Source organism: Lycium barbarum, chromosome 5, assembly GCF_019175385.1.
Source record: "Lycium barbarum isolate Lr01 chromosome 5, ASM1917538v2, whole genome shotgun sequence".
In the NCBI taxonomy this organism is placed as follows: Eukaryota; Viridiplantae; Streptophyta; class Magnoliopsida; order Solanales; family Solanaceae; genus Lycium; species Lycium barbarum.
Window position 1 is genome coordinate 121,104,808 of NC_083341.1, and position 25,656 is coordinate 121,130,463.

Consider the following 25,656-nt stretch of genomic DNA (forward strand, 5'->3'; position numbering starts at 1 on the left):
TTAGTTAGTTACCATTCTATGACAACTAAATATTAACACATAAAACAACTTCCAAATAAAATCTCTAAATTTTAGTCGGATCCTGTTTTTCGGGTCAAAGTTTTATCTCCCACAACAGCAATTTCATTCTCTTTTGTCATTTTCTTTTTTCGTGTCTTTCTTTCTTATATAATATACATGCAAATTCTTCCTTTTGGTCCTTTGAATATTCTCATTTTAACATGTTATAACTTTAATTAGTGGTACTTGGATGTTTTCTATTTCAATAATTACAATATGTAACAAAACATGTATCAGTGGTATGTATAAAATATAATGCACATCTACTAATTATTATTATTATTATTATTATTATTATTATTGTTATTATTATTATTATTATTATTATTATTATTATTATTATTTACTTTTATCATTATATATATAAACACACACACATACGATGTATATCTTTATTATACCATATGGTTATATATGTTATACCATGCATATTTTATCATACCACGTATGTATTTATATGTTATGTCATGCATATTTTATTATACCACATATGTAGTGGCGGAACTAGAATTTTTAGGAACGAGTGTCAAAATATAAAAAAGTAAATATACGACGAAATTAAAAGGGATCAACACATAGTATATATACATAAAAAGGTTTTTTTTTAAGTATTTACATAGTGTATTTTTTTGACATGGCTCCGCCACTGCACATATGTATTTATATATGTTATACCATGTATATTTTTGTTATACCGTGTATATACACGGTATAACAAAAATATACATGGCATAACATATACTAAAACCAAGCTGAATAAAAGGATCATTAATGGTAAACAAATTTCTTAAATAGTGGAGAAATAATGATGAAAGAGAAAAGATTAGGATTATACGACTAGTCGTATAATAATTTTTAAATTAGTGAACAAGATGACGATGATCAAAGAGACATGGTATGATTAATCAAGATTTAAAATGAATTCCTTAATTGGTGGTCCTTCTTTATCCGGGAGTTATCTTAAGAATTAAGATTTGCTAAATTCATAAAAGATTTGTCATTTTAGTAATAAACAAAAAGTACTATCATTTATGATAATACTCTTACAGAAGTGATTTATCATGTAAAAATCTCCTATAATTTTGGGAAAAGGACACTAACTAGTCATTAGGAATTTGTTCATTTTTTGCACGGATTGTCCTTCGAACGCGATGGTCTTTAATGTTTGCCCCTCAAATTGTTGATCTTTACTTTTTGTCCTTCGTCTAAAAAAGTGGTCGAAAATACCTTAATTTTTGGGTTCAAATTCCGGCTCAGTAAAAAGATAATTTCGGAAGGCAATGTTACGCAAAAGTTAGGCCTTATGTAGTTCTGAGTTTTGACGTAGTTCCAAGTTAGGCCTTATAAGGCATAACTTCTGTAGTTCCGAGTTATGTCTAAGGCAAAAGTTATGCAGGACAAGGGGTAAAGTTAAGGCATAACTTATATATATAAATTATGCCTTAAGTTATAACTTTCCTTATGATTTTTTTTTTTTACTCTGCTGGGATTCTACATAAGTTAATCCTTTGCTCGAATAGGCCTAATTTGCTACAAAATTCTGCCTTGTAATTTTTTTTTTAATACTCTGCTATGATTAGAACCCAGAATCTCAGGGGTATTGTCGACCACTTAAATGCCAAAGGACAAAAATTAAACACCAGCAATTTGAGGGAGGAAAAATTGAAGCCCACCCCCGAATAACAACATTTGTGCGAATGACTTGAATTTGCTTGGCACTCTTTTGGCCCAAATTATTCTGAGGCACTAGCCCACAGTCCATTCTCTACAAAAAAAAAAAAAAAAAATTCATGGCGATTTTACTCGCGCCAAATGATAAAAAAGTCGCCACTAAAGGTTTACCGCAAAAAGATCAGACTTTCTTGAGGCGACTAAATCAAAAAGTTGCCACTAAAGGTCGACAAAAAAAAATTCTTATTGAGCCTTCAAAAATATCCCAAAACATACATAATATGTGTATAATTAGTAAGTGTACGTTGATTGAGCCTTCAAGAAATATCCCAAAACCTGTATAACATGTGTATAATTAGTAAGTATATATTAATTATACATTTATTAAACATAAATTATACAACAATGATACATTTTCTAAACATATACTGTAGGGATACATATTATATACAACAATGACACAGTTTCAATACAACAATGATACAATTTCTAACATATGCTGAAATTAGTTGAAAAATGGCTAAAAATAAAATTATTTTAAATGTCTAAAAAATGTCTTTTAAGCTTCTTGGGCCATCCGGTTGTCAATAGTTTGGGCCGGATGGCTATTTGTGTTCTTTTCCCAATTTTTGCCCTTAAATATCAATTTATGCCTAACGAGCATAAGTTCTTTAAGGGTTATGACATAATTTGTGAAATATTATGATGCGAAAATATAAGCTTATGCCACGCAAAAAAGTTATGTATCTTAAGGGACAAAATTAAAGACTCAGCATAAAACAGGAGCAAAGGTGCAAATGACCCATATTCTATAGGACCAGTTTTGGGCTTATGAGGCCAGGTCCAGCTGGTATCAGTTTTTTATTGGCAAACTTACTCAAATGACTATCTTATTATAGCTTCCTACCATTTGTAACTACCCTTTTAAATGTTATCATTTGTAGCTAAATTTTAGCAAAATAGTGTATGTTTTCACGTGTATTTGTTGCCAACAGCCAACAAATACATGAGAACACGGTAAAAAAAAAAAAACAGGATCCTTGATTTTAGCCTTTAACAGTGGAGCTATTAAATTAGATATTAATATATTTTTTTGATGTATTTTAGTGATTTTTTTTTTTTTGCTTTGATGTATTTCAGTGATTTTGTTTTTTTTTTGCTATAATGTATTTTCGTGTCTTTTTTTTTTTATGTATTTCAGTGATTTTTTTTTATATATATATTTTACTGATTGTTTTTGATGTATTTCAAATACATTGTGTACATTCCAACTACATATGAAGCCAAATATATTCAAATTTTCGTGTATTTGAATGGATTTCAACAAATACATTCAGATACAAAGATAAAAATTAACAAAATACACTAAGAAATACACTAAAAAAATACAAAGACAAATACATTCAAAAACAGTGTATTTGTGAGATGTAGATTTTTAAATGTATTTGTATTTGGCTTTTAACAAATACACACGGCCAGATCTGAGACACTACCACCACCAAAAACCCTAATCTCTCCACCACCACCAAAATCCTAATATGAGACACCACCACCACCAAAAACCCAAATCTGACACACCACTACCACCAAAAAACCCTAACCTTTCCACAACCAACAAAACCCTAATCTCTCCACCTCCACATCATCTTCTCCTCCGCCATCTCAAAATCAGTGTCATCGCCGCCGCCACCAACAAATACACATGACCAGATCTGTGCCATCGCCTCACCGGATAGAGTGAAAAGAGAGAGAGAGAGGGGTGAGCACAGAAGGAGAGGGAGAAGGGAGAGAGGGGCGGCGGATAGAGAGAGAGGGGTGAGCACAGAGGGAGAGGGAGAAGAGAAGAGGGGCGGCGCGACCATGGTGGTGGTGGTTGAGAGAAGGGGAGAGATTTTTTAGGGTTTTGAGAAATGGGTAGTGATTAGGAAAAAAAAAAGATATATGTGTTTGGGTATGTTATTTTTGATATAGCTACCATTTGTAATTTAGAAAAGTTAATTAGCTACTAAATATAATTAAATAAAAGGGTAGTTAATATTAATAATTAGGTCTGAAAAGAAGCTACAATGAGTAAAATTTCCTTTTTTATTTGTAAATTCAATTCAAGTTAAACTAGTAAAATATAATTTATTTTTGAAACTTATTAAACTTGTAACTTACAAATCATCAAATTTAAGATAAAATTTTAAAGAGTGTGTTAAGATTTTGCCCTGATTTTCTTATCATATTTGAGTATACTTTTCTCTTGAAGGAAAGTAAAAGTTTAACCATAATTGCTTTACTTTTTTCTGAAAGAAAAATATAATTTTCTTCCATATTTGGCTATTCTTTTTGTTGGAGGAAAAAGTTTTGGATCTCTATATATTAAAGAATCTCTCTCATACAATAAATACATAGAAAAGTATCCACAATGTATACTTTTAGAGAGTTTTGCTTAAGGGTAGACTTATTCTCTGAATCGTTTTCATCATTCTTTTATATTAGTTTTTGATTTGATATGTAGGCCAGTTGCTAAACCACATTAATATATTATGCTTTTCTTTTAGTATAGTTTTCCTTGTCATCTGATTTATCGTTATCAAGGTTTCCAAGTATAAGCTTCTGCATGATGCCCTATTATTTCGATCCCAACAAGTGGTATCAGCGCCAATTTCACCCAATGATTCAACAAGTGGTATCAGCACCAAGTTCACCCAATGATTCAACAAGTGGTATCAGCGCCAAGTTCGACAAGTTTGATGTTACACCTCGGAAAATTTTCCGTTAATGCACGGTGAATAGACTAACGAAAGACACGAAGTATACGATATTTCAATAAGTAAGGAAATGCATTTGATGACCCTAATTGAGATTTGCAAAGACATCCGAAGTAAGAGAAGAAAGTTTGCCAAGAAAGGCAAGGTATACGTTATGTATTGGAAAGGATTTATGAGTACCAAATTAATGATGACTTAATGATGTCTTAGAGAAGATATATAACGTCCCTTAGATTGTTAATGAGGTGTTAAACAAGTGTTAAGAAGGTTCCATAAGGGTTGGAGATCAAACGAGTCGACGAGAACGAGTTCAGAAAAGTTGGGCATTATACGGCCCAACATACTGGCCGTATGAAATATACTAGCCGCATGTTAGGCCATATATTCAGCCCATATTGACAACCTTCACTGGACCTAAAGGATGGCCAAACATACGGTCAGTATAAATTATATGGACCGTATGTTTGTCTGTGAAATCTAAGCGGGTCAGATTGTGAGATATTAACAAGGGACCAAGTCCATTTCATTTCATTTCATTTCATCTTCACTCCCCTTCTCTCAAGAACTCTCTAGAACATTCTTCACACCTCTCCCACAAGAATTTAAGAGATATTAATGATCAACTTCATCAAACCAAGAGAATCAAGAGTAAGAAACTCATTAAAGTTCATCCAATGTACGAAATCCAAGTGGAGGTGGAACTAGGGTTTTGCTCAAGTAAAGTGTTTCCACCCAAAGTCCACACCATCTAAGGTAAGTTTTATGGTATTTCCATGTTGTTTAAGGTATTGAGAGGTTGAAAGACTTGGATTGTAGAAGGAGATAGAAAATGGGTCATGAATGTGAGAATAATGATATTTTTTAGTAGTAGCTTGGATTGAGTCATGATTCTTGATATGTTGTGATTATGATTATGTTATAAATGGCGTTAAAAACATGGGATAGACATTGCATATGAGTGAATGTAATAGTGTGTCATGACCATGAATATAGATGATTTGAAGTGGATTGAGAAATATGGATAATGTAGGTGAATGAAGACTATTGTTATGATGTTGTGAATGTTATTATAGATATTTGGGAGTTGATATATGATATGGGGGAAGTTGTATAAATAAAGGAGATGTTGCCCAATTTTCTCTAGCTTTAGTCAAGTATGCTAAGCTATCGATTGTCTAATGTTAGTATAAACTCTAATGAAGGTAGAAACGTGTCACGACCCGGCTAGGGGGCCGCGACGAGCACCCGGTGCTACCCCACCAGGGCACCCCCTTATCGTACATAACATAACATCTAGGTGAACCATAAGTCAATTCGTGCTTTTCTTATCGTTAATCATATTGATCCCATTAGACGACCATCATCATTTAACATATCATAGGCATCTATGCCACATCATAAGTACAAGGCCGACGAGGCCAGCAAAAAGAAAATATACAAAACATGGGCCGACATGGCCGAACATCTCTACCCACATACACATGACTACGAGCCTCTAAGAGTATGACATATCGTATGAGCGGGACAGGACCCCGCTATGCCCATAATTATATACACAAAAGAATAAGTACCCAAAAGCTACGGCTCCGAAAGAAATGGAGCTCTGCTATGCAATCTCTGAATAAGCAGCTATGGATCAAGTCTGTCTCCCTGTGCACCTGCGGGCATGACGCAGCGTCCACAAACAAAAGGACGTCAGTACGAAGAATGTACTGAGTATGTAAAGCATGATCAACATCGATATATAAGCATAATGAACAACGTATGAAATAGCATAGGAGGGGAGGCAATAATATCATCGTCATAGTACTTACCTGCCTTTTGTAGGACTTTCCATTTTTCATACGTATTAGTACACCTACGTCGTCATCCGTATTCCATAATAGTACTCGTACCATACTTGTGCTCATTTCGTATACATGTCCTTATTCGTATTCTTATACATAGTCTTATCACATTCATATTCATATTATATACATAGTCATTTCATATACATAGCATTTACATAGCATACCCGACCTCATAGGATCGGTGTTTCATACATACTTGGCCAACCAAGGCTCAAGGTTACTCATACCTGACCCTACCAAGGCTTCAGGGTTATCCGTACCATCTGCAGAGGTGTGCGCGCGTTTCGTAATCGTATACATACTTTATACATATTCATATACATATATCCTACCCGGCGTTATAAGCTCGGGGTGTCATTATAGCCTTTCATAGGCACATATAAGTATAATAGCCCGTAGGCACCTTTGGCATCATTATTATCATTATCGTCATCACTATCTTCGTCATTATTACTACATCCATATCTTAGGCTTACTCGTCATATGAGGGGCGTAGTACAATCGTAATACATGTTAAGGATCGTGAGCTTATGAGCTCGGAATGTCAATCACTTGGATACAACATACTCATATAGAGGAATTAGAAATTTGGCCAAGAACCATGCCTTAGGAAAGAAGGGTTAGCCTTACATACCTTTTCGTCGAACTATTCTACACTTGCACGTTCCCTTCCAATTCTAGCGTTTATACCTTCATTAATATCATAACAATGGCCATTAGTCATTCACATTATCCACATTATCTAGATTTCCTCAATCTGCCTCTAATTCACCCACATTCATGGTCATAACACCCAACTTCATCCATTCGTCTAAAGTGTCTAGTTCATGATCTTAATACCATTTATAACACATTCATATCACAACACAACAACATTCATAACTCAATTCAAACTATTTCTCAAAATGTCACTATTCATCATTCATGACCTAGTTGACCATATTTTCTACAATCCATGTACTTTAATTCTCCAATACCTTAAACATCATGTAAAAATAATGAATCTTACCTTAGAAGTTGTAGGAACAAGCTTTGGTTGATAATACTCCTCTTTGAGCAAAACCCTAGTTTTTCTCCATTTGGATTTCTTGACTTGGATGATCCTTGATGATTCCCTTATCCTTGATTCACTTGTCTTAATGTTATTGATGGCTTATAATCCTTGAAAACTCATATAATAAATGTAGAGAGAAGTTTTAGAGAGAAGTGGTGTAATGTTGTAATGAAATAAGACAAGTCTTGATCCTCACATTTAATGAATTGAAAAATCTGTGCTGGGTGAACAGTGGTCGTCCATGGAGGTTTACGGCCCGTATTCCACTATACGGCTCGTCCTCCATGGGCGTAATTAGCCATTTCCAGAACCAGAAGCTGGGCTGCCTTCATGGTGGTTTACGACCATGGTTTACGGGCCGTAAATCACTTTACGGTCCGTCCACCAGGTCGTATTTAACCATTTCCTCGGCTGGCAGAAAGTTGAAACCTTGCATGGCAGTTTACGACTGCCAGTTTACCGACCGTATTGCACTTTACGGTCCGTATTTTGCAATATACGACCACTGGGCAGTTGCAATTCTGCAACTTCCCATATTTCTTAGACTTCTCATTTTAATCACCCCCGTCCATGCACATGCATTGCTCACCTTGTATCTCATCTTAACTTAGCCAACTTCCTCGTCTCACATCGGATACTTTCGAAATCTTGCCTAAGGTCATCAACGTCGTTTCTTGCTCATGGACATCATGCACTCATATTCATCACTAGTTCATTCTCGTGCGTACCAACGGAAAATTTTCCGAGGTGTAACATTCTACCCCCCTTAGGAACATTCGTCCTCGAATGTTAAAGGCTTGAGGAATTCTATAAAAATTTCGCCAGAGTTTCCTCTGTAATGTGGCACTACCACCCTGTCACAACAACCCGCAATAACAATGCCTCACAGGGCAATAATACAACAGCACTAGAAATTTGGCCACACACGACCTGAATGTATAAAAGGAAAACATGCATACTTTATGATTTTGACGTCTCATCTTGGACTTCTTCCAAGGGCTGAAATAAATGTGGGTATTTGGATCGCATACTCTCTTCTGCTTCCCACGTCATTTCCTCTCGATTGTTGTTCCTCCATAAGACCTTAACTGAGGCCACTTCCTTGTTTCTAAGTCTTTGTACTTGCCTATCTAGTATGGCAATGGGTATCTCTTCATAAGTCAATTTCTCTGTTACTTGCACATCATTCACTGGGACGATCCTAGTAGGATCTCCAACACATTTCTGAAGCATCGAAACATGAAATACTGGATGAACTGACTCCAAGTCTGGAGGTAGATTTAACTCATAGGCCACTTTGCCTATCTTGCGTACAATTTCGTATGGTCCAATATACCGGGGACTGAGCTTCCCCTTTTTGCCAAATCTCATCACGCCCTTCATCGGCGACACTTTCAAGAATACCCAATCCTTCACTTCGAACTCTAAGTCTCTTCGACGATTATCCGCATAGGACTTTTGACGACTTTGAGCCGCTAGCGACCGATCTTGTATGAGCTTAACTTTCTCTATTGCTTGCTGGACCAAGTCTGGCCCTATCAACTTAGCTTCTCCGGTTTCAAACCACCCAATTGGAGATCTACACTTTCGCCCATATAGAGCTTCATACGGTGCCATTTGAATGCTAGAATGATAACTGTTATTGTAAGCAAACTCAATGAGTGGCAAATGGTCATCCCAATTTCCTCCAAAATCTATCATACATGCCCGTAACATATCTTCAAGAGTCTGAATAGTACGTTCAGCTTGCCCATCGGTCTGTGGGTGAAATGCCGTGCTTAGGCGCACTTGGGTCCATAGACCCTCTTGGAAGGACTCCCAAAACTTAGCTGTAAACTGAGTCCCTCTATCGGAGATAATAGATACCGGAACGCCATGGAGTCTCACTATATCTTTAAGATAAAGCTTTGCATAATCTTTTGCCACATAGGTCATCCTGACCGGTAAGAAATGAGCTGACTTTGTGAGTCTATCCACAATCACCCATATGGAATCATACTTACATCGAGAACGGGGTAACCCTGTAATGAAATCCATATTAATCACTTCCCACTTCCAAGTTGGGATTTCTATAGCTTGCAATAAGCCACCCGGCTTTTGGTGCTCGATCTTCACTTGTTGGCAATTTGGACACTGAGCTACGAATTTCGCTATATCTTTCTTCATCCCATTCCACCAATATATTGACTTAATATCATGATACATTTTCGTCGCTCCGGGGTGAACGGAGTAACGGGAACAATGAGCTTCCCTCAATATTTGGTGACGTAGACCTACCACATCGGGAACACATAACTTGCCTCGACATCGGAGGACTCCGTCTTCCGAAATATCAAATGATGACTCCTCTTTCTGAGGGAGTGTATCTCTGTACTGCATTAGCATGGGATCCTCATATTGTCGCTCTTTTACTTCCGCTACTAGCGATGAAACTGCTGAATTCTGAATAGTAGCTCCGCTGCTACCTGAGTCCACTACTCGGACTCCTAGGCTCGCAAACTGTTGAAGCTCACGGGCCATCTCTTTCTTTTCTGGTCGTACATCACTTAGACTTCCCATGGATCTGCGGCTAAGAGCGTCAGCCACAACGTTAGCCTTTCCGGGGTGATACAAGATATCAACATCGTAATCCTTTAGCAACTCCAACCATCGTCGTTGTCGCAAATTCAACTCTTTCTGCTTGAAGATATACTGAAGGCTCTTATGATCTGTATAAACATCCACATGGACACCATATAAATAATGTCGCCATATCTTTAATGCATGGACCACTGCGGCTAATTCTAAATCGTGGGTTGGATAGTTCTGTTCATGTTTCCGTAATTGTCTAGAAGCATACACAATCACCTTACCATTTTGCATCAATACACAACCTAGCCCGACGCCTGAAGCATCACAATAAATAACATATCCTTCCAATCCCTCTGGAAGTGTCAAGACTGGGGCTGAAGTCAATCGGTCTTTCAACTCTTGGAAACTACGCTCGCAAGCACCTGTCCATTGAAACTTAGCTGACTTCTGAGTCAACTTTGTAAGCGGTGCAGAAATAGAAGAGAAACCCTCAACAAATCTTCTGTAATATCCTGCTAAGCCCAAAAAGCTACGAACCTCCGTAGGGGTCATGGGCCTTGGCCAAGTCTTCACCGCCTCAATCTTTTGGCTATCCACTCGAATACCGTTAGCTGCAACAATGTGGCCCAGAAATGCCACTGAGTTCAACCAAAACTCACACTTGGAGAATTTTGCAAACAACTCTCGAGCTCGAAGAACTCCAAGGACAATTCGCAAATGATCTGCATGCTCGTCCTCGGATCTAGAATACACTAAGATGTCGTCGATGAATACAATTACAAATAGATCCAGAAAAGGTCTGAATACATTGTTCATTAGGTCCATAAACACTGCCGGTGCATTAGTTAACCCGAACGACATCACTCGGAACTCAAAATGACCGTATTTTGTTCTGAAAGTTGTCTTAGGGATATCTTTCTCCCTAACTCTTACTTGGTGATACCCGGACCTCAAATCGATCTTTGAAAACCACTTGGCACCTTGCAATTGATCAAATAGATCATCAATCCTCGAAAGAGGATATTTGTTCTTAATCGTCACCTTATTTAATTGCCGATAATCAATGCACATTCTCAAAGAGCCATCCTTCTTCCGGACAAACAATACGGGTGCTCCCCACGGGGATGAACTAGGCCTAATGAAGCCTTTATCAAGCAAGTCTTTCAATTTCTCCTTCAACTCTTTCAGTTCCGCGGGTGCCATTCTATATGGGGGAATAGATATGGGTTAGTGTCTGGCAACACATCAATCGCAAAATAAATCTCCCGCTCGGGAGGAAGGCCTGGAAGCTCTTCCGGGAACACATCCGGAAATTCATTCACTACTGGAACTGACTGAAGAGTCGGCGACTCAGCTTCTACATCTTGAACTCGCACTAGGTGATAAATACACCCTTTCGTGATCATCTTCCTTGCCTTTAGATAGGAAATAAACCTACCTTTTGGTGATGCCGCATTCCCTTTCCATTCTAAGACTGGTTCTCCCGGAAACTGGAAACGAACCATCTTCATTCGGCAATCAACATTGGCATAACAAGAAGCCAACCAATCCATGCCCATAATAACGTCAAAATCTACCATTTCTAGCTCATGCAAATCAATCATGGTACGACGATCACAAATCACAATCACACAATTCCTATATACTCGGCTAGCTATCACTGAGTCACCCACGGGTGTAGACACCTCAAAAGGTTTGATAGACTCCGGCTCAATTATAAATCGACCCGCAACATATGGAGTAACATATGATAATGTGGAGCCCAGATCAATCAAAGCATATACATCATGAGAGAATAACGATAATATACCTGTGACCACATCAGGAGAAGACTCAAGATCTTGGCGTCCAGCCAAAGCATAAATACGGTGCTGAGGACCGCTAGTACTGGGAGCTCTGCCTCTACCTCTACCATGGCTGACTGGCGCATGTGAACCTGGCCCCGTAGGGTGTACAGATGCCGAAGATCCGGCTACCGACCCTGATGGCTGGGTCCTACCTCTACCATGCACTGAGGGGCAATCACGCATAATATGGCCCGGTCGACCACATGAATAGCAACCATCTGAACCCAATCGCATTGACCCCAATGCGACTTCCCACACTGGGAACATCGTGGTATAGGTGGCCTTGACTGGCCTGAATCACCTCTAAACTGGGACCCCGAATAACTCTGACTAGGCCCGGGATGAGTAGATCTATCAAGGCTCTGGCCTGAAAACCGTGGAGGTGCATTGGTCATAGAATATCTCGAATGTCTAGGGAACTGTTTCCTGTGTCCGCCTCTGGACTCACTTATTGGGCCCGAAGATCTGGCCCTCTTGCTATGTCCCCTATCCTGTTCACGTTCACTTCTCCGCTGCTGTAGGCTTTCCTCTAAGTTTTGAGCATGTGCCTGAATGCGTGCAATATCCATACCGTCCTGAAGGGACGCAGTCAAGCATTTGTCCATCAGATGGGGCCCTAGGCCCTTTACAAATCGGTGTACCCGGTCGCCCATATCTGCTACCATGGCCGAAGCATACCTGGCCAAGGAGTTAAAGCGGAGGCTATACTTTAGGGCACTCATACTGCCTTGCCTCAAATTTAAGAATTTATCGGCCCTAGCTCGCCGAACTTCTGGGGGCATATAATGACGGAGAAAAGCATCAACAAACTCTTGCCATACCGGGGGAGGTGCATTGGCCCCCCGTGAAGCCATTCACACTGTATACCACTGGATCGACACGTCTCTCAATATATATGACGCCAGCTCTACCGACTCGGTGTCTGAAACATGTATCAACCGGAGCGTCCTTAGCATCAATAAAGTCCTAGGGATCCTCCTCCGGTTTTGACCCAAAGAATTCCGGAGGGTTCAAAGTAATGAAATCACGGGCTCTTGCACTAACAGCCCTATCACCATACCCTGAACTGTGCCTCTGAGCCTAGGCCGCAACCAATTGAGTCAATAAAGTAATGGCCTCTTTTACATCTTGGCCCGAAGCATTTGGTGGAGGAGCTGGAGCTGGGGCTGAGGCTCCCACGTGCTCCTTTTGGGCTGCTGTAGCCTTTCCCTTTTTAGGCATTTCTAAAATACACAATACACGATTTAGGAACAAGAATTTCTTACATCATAACTCTATTGCACGATTCTTATGAAGAAAGAAGGTCATATATTCATAAATGTCCGCAGCTTCTTGTTTATAAGTGTGGCGCGCAATACACCCATAACCAAGACTCTACTAGACACGGCTCGTAGACACATCCTAAGACTGAACTGCTCTGATATCACTTTTGTCACGACCCGGCTAGGGAGCCGCGACGAGCACCCGGTGCTACCCCACCCGGGCACCCCCTTATCGTACATAACATAACATCTAGGTGAACCATAAGTCAATTCGTGTTTTTCTTATCGTTAATCATATTGATCCCATTAGACGACCATCATCATTTAACATATCATAGGCATCTCTGCCAAATCATAAGTACAAGGCCGACAAGGCCAGCAAAAAGAAAATATACAAAACATGGGCCGACATGGCCGAACATCTCTACCCACATACACATGACTACGAGCCTCTAAGAGTATGACATATCGTATGAGCGGGACAGGACCCCGTTATGCCCATAATTATATACACAAAAGAATAAGTACCCAAAAGCTACGGCTCCGAAAGAAATGGAGCTCTGCTATGCAATCTCTGAATAAGCAGCTATGGATCAAGTCTGTCTCCCTGTGCACCTGTGGGCATGACGCAGCGTCCACAAACAAAAGGACGTCAGTACGAAGAATGTACTGAGTATGTAAAGCATGATCAACATCGATATATAAGCATAATGAACAACGTATGAAATAGCATAGGAGGGGAGGCAATAATATCATCGTCATAGTACTTACCTGCCTTTCGTAGGACTTTCCATTTTTCATACGTATTAGTACACCTACGTCGTCATCCGTATTCCATAATAGTACTCGTACCATACTTGTGCTCATTTCGTATACATGTCCTTATTCGTATTCTTATACATAGTCTTATCACATTCATATTCATATTATATAGATAGTCATTTCATATACATAACATTTACATAGCATACCCGACCTCATAGGATCGGTGTTTCATACATACTTGGCCAACCAAGGCTCAAGGTTACTCATACCTGACCCTACCAAGGCTTCAGGGTTATCCGTACCATCTGCAGAGGTGTGCGCGCGTTTCGTAATCGTATACATACTTTATACATATTCATATACATATATCCTACCTGGCGTTATAAGCTCGGGGTGTCATTATAGCCTTTCATAGGCACATATAAGTATAATAGCCCATAGGCACCTTTGGCATCATTGTTATCATTATCGTCATCACTATCTTCGTCATTATTACTACATCCATATCTTAGGCTTACTCGTCATATGAGGGGCGTAGTACAATCGTAATACATGTTAAGGATCGTGAGCTTATGAGCTCGGAATGTCAATCACTTGGATACAACATACTCATATAGAGGAATTAGAAATTTGGCCAAGAACCATGCCTTAGGAAAGAAGGGTTAGCCTTACATACCTTTTCGTCGAACTATTCTACACTTGCACGTTCCCTTCCAATGCTAGCGTTTATACCTTCATTAATATCATAACAATGGCCATTAGTCATTCACATTATCCACATTATCTAGATTTCCTCAATCTGCCTCTAATTCACCCACATTCATGGTCATAACACCCAACTTCGTCCATTCGTCTAAAGTGTCTAGTTCATGATCTTAATACCATTTATAACACATTCATATCACAACACAACAACATTCATAACTCAATTCAAACTATTTCTCAAAATGTCACTATTCATCATTCATGACCTAGTTGACCATATTTTCTACAATCCATGTACTTTAATTCTCCAATACCTTAAACATCATGTAAAAATAATGAATCTTACCTTAGAAGTTGTAGGAACAAGCTTTGGTTGATAATACTCCTCTTTGAGCAAAACCCTAGTTTTTCTCCATTTGGATTTCTTGACTTGGATGATCCTTGATGATTCCCTTATCCTTGATTCACTTGTCTTAATGTTATTGATGGCTTATAATCCTTGAAAACTCATATAATAAATGTAGAGAGAAGTTTTAGAGAGAAGTGGTGTAATGTTGTAATGAAATAAGACAAGTCTTGATCCTCACATTTAATGAATTGAAAAATCTGTGCTGGGTGAACAGTGGTCGTCCATGGAGGTTTACGGCCCGTATTCCACTATATGGCTCGTCCTCCATGGGCGTAATTAGCCATTTCCAGAACCAGAAGCTGGGCTGCCTTCATGGTGGTTTACGACCATGGTTTACGGGCCTTAAATCACTTTACGGTCCGTCCACCAGGTCGTATTTAACCATTTCCTCGGCTGGCAGAAAGTTGAAACCATGCATGGCAGTTTACGACTGCCAGTTTACGGACCGTATTGCACTTTACGGTCCGTATTTTGCAATATACGACCACTGGGCAGTTGCAATTCTGCAACTTCCCATATTTCTTAGACTTCTCATTTTAATCACCCCCGTCCATGCACATGCATTGCTCACCTTGTATCTCATCTTAACTTAGCCAACTTCCTCGTCTCACATCGGATACTTTCGAAATCTCGCCTAAGGTCATCAACGTCGTTTCTTGCTCATGGACATCATGCACTCATATTCATTACTAGTTCATTCTCTTGCGTACCAACGGAAAATTTTTCGAGGTGTAACAAAACGTGAGCATTGAAGGAGAACGTTCAAGTGATGGAATAGTTGAACGAAAAGGTATGTAAGGCTAACCCTTCTTTCAATAAGGCATGGTTCCTTGGCCATATATCTATTCTTTCATGAGCCTATGATGTCCTCCAAATGATTTTATCTTGGAAACTACTAAAGCTCATAATTCTCGTTATGTTACGGTTCTATGAAATTCCTTATATGATAAGTGATCCTCTAAGGATAAATGCAATGAAACAATGATAGTAATGATGTCAAAGATGCTTATGAGCTCGTACGTATATGTGTTTATGTATGACTATATGTAACACCGAGCTTATATGGCCGGGTATGATATGTATCGCGCGCGCACCACTGCAGTTGGGTACGGACAACCCTGAGCCTTGGTAGGTCTAGGTATGTATAAATCACCAAGCCTTGCCATGGCCGGGTATGTGAAACACCGATCCTTCATGGTCGGGTATGCTATGAATATAAATATTTATATGAATATGAAAATAAATACGAATACGGATAAGGATGTATGTGCACAATCACGTATTAGAAATAGAAGGTCCCTATGAAAAGCAAGTAAGTGTTTATGACGACGGTTCTACTACCTCCCATCTTATGCTATTTCTTATGTTGTCTCTTATGCTTCTATAATGATGTTGATTATGCTTTACATACTCAGTACATTATTCGTACTGACGTCCTTTTATTTGTGGACACTGCGTCATGCCCGCAGGTGGCCAGGGAGATAGGCTTGATCCATAGCTTTATTACTCAGGGACTATGTAGCGGAGCTCCATTTCATTCGGAGCTACAACTTTTGGTATCTATTCTTTTGTGTACATACTTATGGGCATGGCGGGGTCCTGTCCTGCCTATATGTTGTGACATACTCTCCTTAGAGGCTCGTAGACATGTGTATATGGTTAGATGTATTTAGCCTTGTCAGCTTATATTTTGGATATCATTTTGTTAGCCTCGTCGGCTTATGTACATTGATATGGGCATAGTTGTCGATGGTGATATAAATGTATTGTTGCCCAGTGGGATTAGTATGAATGATGGATAGAAAGTATGATTTAGCTATGTGGCTCACCTAGATGTAAAAGTGAATGTATGATAAGAGGTTCCCGGGTGGGTTAGCACCAGGTACCCGTCATGGCCCTCCGGTTGGGTTGTGACATTTGAAGATAGGTCCAAGATGGGTTCAAATCAAGAGCAACCAATTTGATGATAACGAAGTTTGTCACTAAAAAAAAAGGTCCAAAATACTACATGTGGAGATGAATTTTTCAATCATATTTTCAACAATTCTGCTCCTGCACATCTTTAAAGACATTTTTTATAACCCATGCTTATTTTTCATGCTTGGGCTCCAATTTTCAACTCATTCCTACTTTTTAACGCATGAGCTCAAATTTTCAACCCTGCATACATTTAACGCTTGAGCCAATTTCAACCCATGTTTACTTTTAACGCATGGGCTCCACTTTCAACTTGTGCTCACTTTGACGCACAAGGCTCAATGTTTTTAACTCATGTCTACTTTTAACCATAGCAAGCAGCAGCGATGAAGATTATGTGAAGAAGACGGATCAACTTTTGTCAAGAAAATTCAGGCCAAAAGGGGAGATTTGTTAAGATTTTGCCTTGATTTTTTTTATCATATTTGAGTTTACTTTTCTCTTGAAGGAAAGTCAAAGTATAACTATAATTGCTTTACTTTTTCTGAAAGGAAAATATAATTCTCTTCCATATTTAGTTATTTCTTTTGTTGGAGGAAAAGGTTTTGGACCTCTATATATTGAAGAATCTCTCTCATACAATAAATACACAGAAAAGTATCCAAAATGTAGTCTTTTAGAAAGTTTTGCTTAAGGGTAGACTTATTCTCTAATTATTTTTCATCATTCTTTTATATTAGTTTTTGATTTGATATGTAGGTCAGTTGGCTAAATCACATTAATATATTATGCTTATTTTTTTAGTATAGTTTTCTTTGTCATCTGATTTGTCGCCGTCAAGGTTTTCAATTATTAACTTTCACATGACGCCCTGTTATTTCGATCCCAACAAGTGATATCAGCGCCAAGTTCAACCAATGATTCAACAGAGTGAACTACAATTAAAATTTTAAAAGTATAGAAAGTGCTATTAAGATCAATATTTGAAAGAAAGAAAAACTTTAAAGGCTTAAGAGCCTTAAATTTTATTAAATAATATTTTGAACATTAAAATTTTCAATACAACTTGAAAGTTTCATTTTTATAATCAAAATTTGCAATATAGTGTTTACAACAGCTTTTTCAACTTATCAAAAATAAAGAGTAAATTAAAAAGCTCTCCATCAATTTCGCAAGTTCTTCTACGGTAACAAGGAGTTTCTTGGCAACCTCCTGTAGTGCTTCGGTCTTATGGAGCATCAGTTGACATGATTTCTTCAAGATCCTCGTCCTCTAGTTGATTTACAAGTTACATGCCCTTGATATTTTTGCTCCAATCTCTTAACGAACATCCAAAGTGTTGCTACCCATGGGTGATGGGTTACAGCAACATGTATATCCCAATCTCAATTACTGCACCGTACATGTAGTTTCTATGCCTTATCCTTCTCAATTTACTACTTGTACTCCCAAACTGAATTGTTTGACATATATTATGATTTATGTATATAGGGGTACTGTATATGTAAGGTGACGAGCGTATATGAAGATACCGGAGTTTTATTTGCTATATTCGAGGTATAGGATTACATTGCTACATGTGCTTAGCATGCTATTTCTCTGTGCCGTGACTATCTCTTGCATTCTATCATGCTATTATAATGCATATGCATATCTCACATTCTAGTTTAACATTATATGCTACTATAATGTTTAGCAATATATTTCATAATTAGTTGTTAGTCATGCACTATACATATGCATTATAAATTCCCCCTTCATCCCAATTTGTACGAGAGTGTCTGACAGGGCACGAACGAAGTTTAAGAAATTAAATCAATGTAAGTATTTGAACAAAGAACATGAGTGGTCTAGCGGTAGAGCCCTTTAATGCGAAGGAACATACCTGGGTACGATTTCAAGTTGCTAGATTTCATTATTTTATTTTAAAAAAAAACCAACGGACTCACTCAGTTTTCAGTCAGTTTTAAACGACGCAGTGCGTCGGTTTTCGAAAAGCGACGTAACATAAATCGACGGACGTGTTGCGTCGATTTTTTAGTGAAAATCGACGCAGTCCGTCGGTTTTGTCCATCGATTTTTGCCTTTTTTATAGTAGTGGAAGTTTAAGAAATAAAGAAAGACTTTTGAATGTTGTGGTCTAAAACAAATCAAAGAAATTATTGTGCCTATAAATCATTTTATTAAGGGTAAAATAAAAAATTTAGAGTTAAATGGTTGCTATATATAGTAAGTCGTCTTCTTTTTTAGACTGACTAAAAAGAAAAGAGTGTCATATAAATTGAGACGAAAGGATCTACATATTTGATTTCACACTTGAAAGTGTTTATATATGACACATGAGTTATCCGTGCAGTTAAGATATACGTGTGAGTTGTCCATGTTTGGTTGAGCCTAAGTCTAGGTATGACGCGTGGATATAGATCTTTTCCTCATGAGTCACTGTGTAACCTAAGCACCTCGGGCAGTGAACTCGCAAAATTGTTTAGCACGGCCCGGGGAGTGTTGGTGCTGAGATAAGTTGGAGTCTTTATCATGCATACTTGGTTTTAGACTCATAATCATGCATTTCTTATAAATATTGTATTTGTGCATGCATACTAATTATTTTGTTCCTAGGTGTTGTTTCTGTCATTTTTATATACTTGTTCTATATGTTTATTTATGTGAGTATTTTCGATTCAACCCGCACTATCTAATTGGGGTGGTCAATGATACTTGTTGAGTACATAATGATGTACTAATACTACACCTACATGTGTAGATACTAACTGTGGTACTTAGTAGCTAGAGTCCAGGGACAGTATAGGAGTACTAACTTGGAAACAACAGTGTTGTGCTGCCCGGACTAAGTCGGAGCGCATTGGAGTCCCCTTTGATCTTTCATTACTTCTTATTACTTTAGATATTATATTATTTGTATGTTGAGAAAGTTATATTGATATTCCCTTAGATGCTCATGACTTGTTACACCAGATTCCTGGGGTTGTATTGATTATTTTCGCATCGTATTGAATTTAGACTTATGTTTTATGATATCTAAATATGTTGTTAGACTTATCCATGTTTATAAGTATCATGGTTGAGGGTTTCATTTTTGTTGTGTTCATCCAACGAGTTCGATGAGTTAGGTGTTATCGCGGCTTCGACAAATTGAATCGTGACAAGTGAAAAGTCATGAAAAATAAACCCCTCATTTGATTAGTGGAAGAAAGTGAGAGTTATGGAAGACATAGAAGCCACAATAAAAACTTATAAAGACAAAGATATGAGGTCAATTTTATCCGAAGTTCTTGAGACTTGAGAGGAAAAAAAATCCTTAAACTAGTGAACTTAACCGAAAATAAATAAATTATTTAGTATATGAAAGAGCGTTAAAAGACACACAAAACAAGTCTCAAGATGGTAGCAACTTTGTTAAAGAAAAAAAGAATAAAGTTAAAAAGGAGGAGGAGACTGCCGCCCGCGGCAACTCCCAAGTATGCAAATTGCAAAAAAAATAAAAATAGCAGCATTATTTTTAGTTCTACTACAACACAATGATAAAATTAAACTCCCTAATGAAGTAGCGTTTTATTTCATCTATGTTTAAAACGCATGTACACACTGCAGTGTTATTTTACAGGTGACTAATTTATAGATATATGCCTTAGGCATTGAAGGTAAAGAAATATTTAGAAGGAAGCATAAATTTGCATCTGACTCAAAATGTGCTCAAAATTATCGGTAGATTTCTCAATGGAATGTGAATGCATGCCTTCATAAGTAGTTACTACTACTCCTTCATCTTTGGACAACCTCTGTACTTGTTTCTTCACGTTACATCCTTGATGCGTGCATCGGTAGTAGCTCCTGATTAATTAACACAACAACCAAAATATTAGAGAAAAGATATTAGACAATAGAGTTAATTCCATTTAATTATTGTAGAATGTGGAGTTAATTATATTCCACCTAACATTTTCCCATGACCAAGCCATTAGCCCTGCCGAACTAATAGTAGCGGTTTAAAGTAGGAAAGTACTCAGGGGTGTTAAATTTTTATAATGACCGTAGCCAGATAAATTTCAGGGATTAGAGAATCCAATGGTTGAAATATGCGGTGATATTTAGATTCCAATTTATTATTCCATTTCCTACAACTTCTGATCTTTTTAATTTCATGATTTCACTTTAAAACGTCCAGCATCCTTACTTTTTATCAAAATCCTTATCGAAACTCGTCGTTTTTCAGGATCCTTACGGCTCTTGTTTGTCATCAAAGGATAAATACGTTTCTTTGCACGTATTGACTTACAATTTACTATTTAGCATAAACTAAATGATACTCTACGCATAGAAGCAGATGTAGAGCAGTTCTGTCGGTTCAATTTACTTTATTATTTTTGGGTCGAACTATATATACATATGATAATGTTATTGAAGAGTCTCATATAGGGTTCTTACGAAATGGGTGATCTCTTTATATGACTTGAACAATACTCACCTCTTAAGTTATTTTTTTTGATTGAGTTAGGCTCGCGATCAGTTTCTTTACAAATATATGCATTTAATAAGATCACACTTATTTTGAACCAAATAATACTCAAAATTTGACTCAACTTCGATTCTAAGGAATTTGGAGATCTAAGATCACAGTAGTTCGAAAGTTATTGCTAGAAATTAAGTAAAATCCAGACATCTAATATAGATCACTTTTGAGGCTAAAGTGATTGTTATTAAGATTCCTTTTAATTTGTATGCCTATTTGATTCGGGTCACTTTCTTTTTGCCAGAGTTACCTAATAATAACTGAAATGAGCCTTGACTGGATTAGAAGTAGATTCTTTGTCGTACAAAAATTTACTTGAGAGTAATTTTTTAGAGTAATTTTTAATACTGGTTTATTAGTAAAAAATCTTTTTCAACTTTTGGTCGAAATAAAAAACTTTATGTGAGAATTGAACTTTTTTCTCATAGGAGATCAGAGCGTTTTTCATTAGAGACGGAAAATTCGTTCACCAAGTTTTCATCAATTTGCAAATTAGTTGATATTATGACAATACCAGGTAGAATAGATATCATTATGAGAAAAGTTAAACGTTGAAATGATAGAACAAAAATAGAGACTATCATTTTTTTTTTCAAATTAGAACCCTTAAAAAAAGTTTATGGGTTATATGGATGCTTGCCCCTATTTTGTTGAAGAGATAGAAATATAACTAAGGTATCAGAGGTTGATCCATCATCACGAGAAGAATTAGGCAAAAAAAATAGGATAATACCGCTAAAGGCTAAACTAATAGCCAGATAATTGAATCGATTGATTTTCAAATCCAAAAAAAAAAAAAACTTGCAAACAAAAAGAAAATCTACCTAGTAACAAAGAACTGAGATGACAACTGACCTTGGGAATTTGTTGTTCTTGACAGCCTTCTGTCCATATTTCCTCCATCTATAACCATCATCAAGAATATCCACTTGACTCCTTGTTTGAAAAGCATACCTTGGTTTTTTAATCTTCTTTTCACCCTTTTTCTTACACGATTTAACTTCGTTTTGTTCCATAGAGTTAGCAAAACCACTAGTAACACCACTGTTCATGTCGGAGCTTGGAGTTTCCATGCTTGCCATTAGCCCCAAAAACCCATTATTTGTACGTTTCTTTCCTTGGAATAATAATTCATCTTTTGCATGAGTGTTGTTGTTATTCTTTAATGAAAACTGAGACGATGATGATGATAGGAACATAGGTTGATAATTCTCCATTATAGTTGTGTAAATGAAATGTTTGTGTGAAATTAAGGGAGGAGCTAGCTAGGAAGGTGTAGAGAGGAGATGTGTGTGAAGAAAAAGAGGAATGGAAAATGTGGTTTTGAAGGTGAATTTACTGCTATATAGAAGCACGGGTTAAACCCACGCTTTCTCGTCGTCCGTCCCAAATAAAAAAAAATAAAAATTGTGAACTCCATATATATTAAAATAACAATTAATATTTAAAAAAAAACATTAGGCCTCATATTTCTAAACAACTAATATTAAAAAAAAAAATAGATTTAACCTATGCTTCTATATAGTAGTAAAAAAAAAATTGTGAGCCTCATATATATTAAACAACAATTAATATTAAAAAAATAGTGCAAATTAACAATGTCAAAAACAAAAGTGCGCCCCATATTAAAAAATTAAAAAATATTCATGTAATTTCCAAAGTATCTCATTAAGTCAATAATGACGGATTCATTGCCACGTGCGTATTCGTAGCAAACACTACTATAATAAAGTTTTAAATACGGAGCACAAACTACAATATTATATTAATCGTGTCTTGAACATAGTATCTCATATTGACAAAATCTAAAAATTATGGGCCCCATATATATTAAAATAACAATTAATATTAAAAAACAAATTGGGCCCCATATTTCTAAACAACTAATATTAAAAAAACAAAATTAGGTTTAACCTATGCTTCTATATAGTAGTAAAAAAAAAAAAATTTTGGGCCTCATATATATTAAACAACAATTAATATTAAAAAAATAGTGCAAATTAACAATGTCAAAAAAAAAAAAAAAAGTGCACCCCATATTAAAAAATCAAAAAATATTCATGTAATTTCCAAAGTATCTCATTAAGTCAATAATGACGGATTCATTGACACGTGCGTATTCGTAGCAAACACTTCTATAATAAAGTTTTAAATACGGAGCACAAACTATAATATTATATTAATCGTGTTTTGAAGATAGTATTCCATATTAACAAAATCAAGCAATATATAAAAAATAAAAAAATAAAAGTGAATCCCATATTAAAAAAACAAACAATGTAAAAAAAAGTGCAAAAAAAATAAATTATGGGCCCCATATATATTAAACAACAACTAATATTAAAAAAATATTTTGGCCCCATAATTCTAATATATATATATATATATATCTGTTCCAATTTAATTTAAAAAAATTATGGGCCCCATATATATTAAACAACAATTAATATTAAAAAAATAATGCAAATTAATAATGTCAAAAAAAAAAGTGCACCCCATATTAAAAAATCAAACAATATTCATGTAATTTCCAAAGTATCTTATTAAGTCAATAATGATGGATTCATTGCCACGTGCGTATTCATAGCAAACACTAATATAATAAAGTTTTAAATACGGAGCACAAACTAAAATATTATATTAATCGTGTTTTGAACATAGTATCTCATATTGACAAAATCAAGCAATATATATATATAAAAAAAAAGTGAATCCATATTAAAAAAAACAAACAATGTAAAAAAAAGTGCAAAAAAAAAATTGTGGGCCCCATAATTCTAATATATATATATATATATATATGCATAAAAATAGTGCAAACTAATAATGTCAAAAAAAAAAAATTGTGGTCCCCATATATATTAAACAACAACTAATATTAAAAAAAAAGTGCAAATTAATAATGTCAAAAAAAAAAGTGCACCCCATATTAAAAAATCAAACAATATTCATGTAATTTCAAAAGTATCTCATTAAGTCAATAATGATGGATTCGTTGCCACGTGCGTATTCGTAGCAAACACTAATATAATAAAGTTTTAAATACGGAGCACAAACTACAATATTATATTAATCGTATTTTGAACATAGTATCCCATATTGACAAAATCAAGCAATATATATATACAAAAAAAAAGTGAATTCCATATTAAAAAAAACAAACAATGTCCAAAAAAAAGTGCAAAAAAAATAATTGTGGGCTCCATAATTCTAATATATATGTATATGCATAAAAATACTGCAAATTAATAATGTCAAAAAAAAAAGTGCACCCCATATTAAAAAATCAAATAATATTCATGTAATTTCCAAAGTATCTCATTAAGTCAATAATGATGGATTCATTGCCACGTGCGTATTCGTAGCAAACACTAATATAATAAAGTTTTAAATATGGAGCACAAACTACAATATTATATTAATTGTGTTTTGAACACATTATCCCATATTGACAAAATCAAGCAATATATATATAAAAAAAAAAGTGAACCCCATATTAAAAAAATATAATTTTAAAAAAAAAGTGCTGCCTTTGTATTCGTAGCAAACACTAATATAATAAAGTTTTAGATACGAAGCACAATCTACAATGTTATATTAATCGTGTTTTGAACATAGTATATGTATATATATTATATGCATAAAAATAGTATAAAATAATAATGTCCAAAAAAAAAAAGTGCACCCCATAAAGGGTGGACCTCATACTAAACAACATCAAGCAATAAAAAAAAAGTGTGGAACCCACCATCTCCAAACTCACTGTAAAAAAAAGTGGACCCCATATTAACAAAATCAAACAATATAAAAAAAAAAAAATAACCCCATATTAAAAAAAATAATGTCAAAAAAAGTGCAGACTTTGTATTCGTAGTAAACACTAATATGCTAAATTTTAGATACGGAGTACAAACTACAATGTTATATTAATCGTGTTTTTAACATAGTATATATATATATAGTGCAAATTAATAATGTCCAAAAAAAAAGTGCGTTCCATATTAAAAAATCAAACAATATTCATGTAATTTCTAAAGTATCTCATTAAGTCAATAATGATGAATTCATTACCACGTGCATATCAATCCATTAGTGGGAGCAAATGAAATTGCTTTTCTTCAAAAAGTTAAGTAGTCAAACCATACATTTTTTTTATATTAGCTTGAGATCTAATCTAGATATTAAACTGTTGTATTTGCTATTCCTCCATGTTATTTATTTGTTATGTTCACTAAAATAAATATACTTAAAATATTTA

The 25,656-nt window shown here is 36.0% G+C and overlaps 1 protein-coding gene across 1 annotated transcript; it reads right to left on the bottom strand.

Annotated features, from left to right (window-relative positions):
• Positions 1–20,407: 20,407 nt before the first annotated feature.
• On the bottom strand, positions 20,408–22,762 carry LOC132641307 (probable WRKY transcription factor 75). Its single transcript, XM_060358246.1, has 2 exons — positions 22,254–22,762; positions 20,408–20,719 (listed from the first exon to the last, which is right to left on the bottom strand). Exons 1-2 carry the CDS (start codon positions 22,613–22,615, stop codon positions 20,542–20,544), a joined length of 540 nt encoding a protein of 179 aa, XP_060214229.1. The 5' UTR covers positions 22,616–22,762; the 3' UTR covers positions 20,408–20,541.
• Between the last annotated feature and the right edge of the window lie 2,894 nt (positions 22,763–25,656).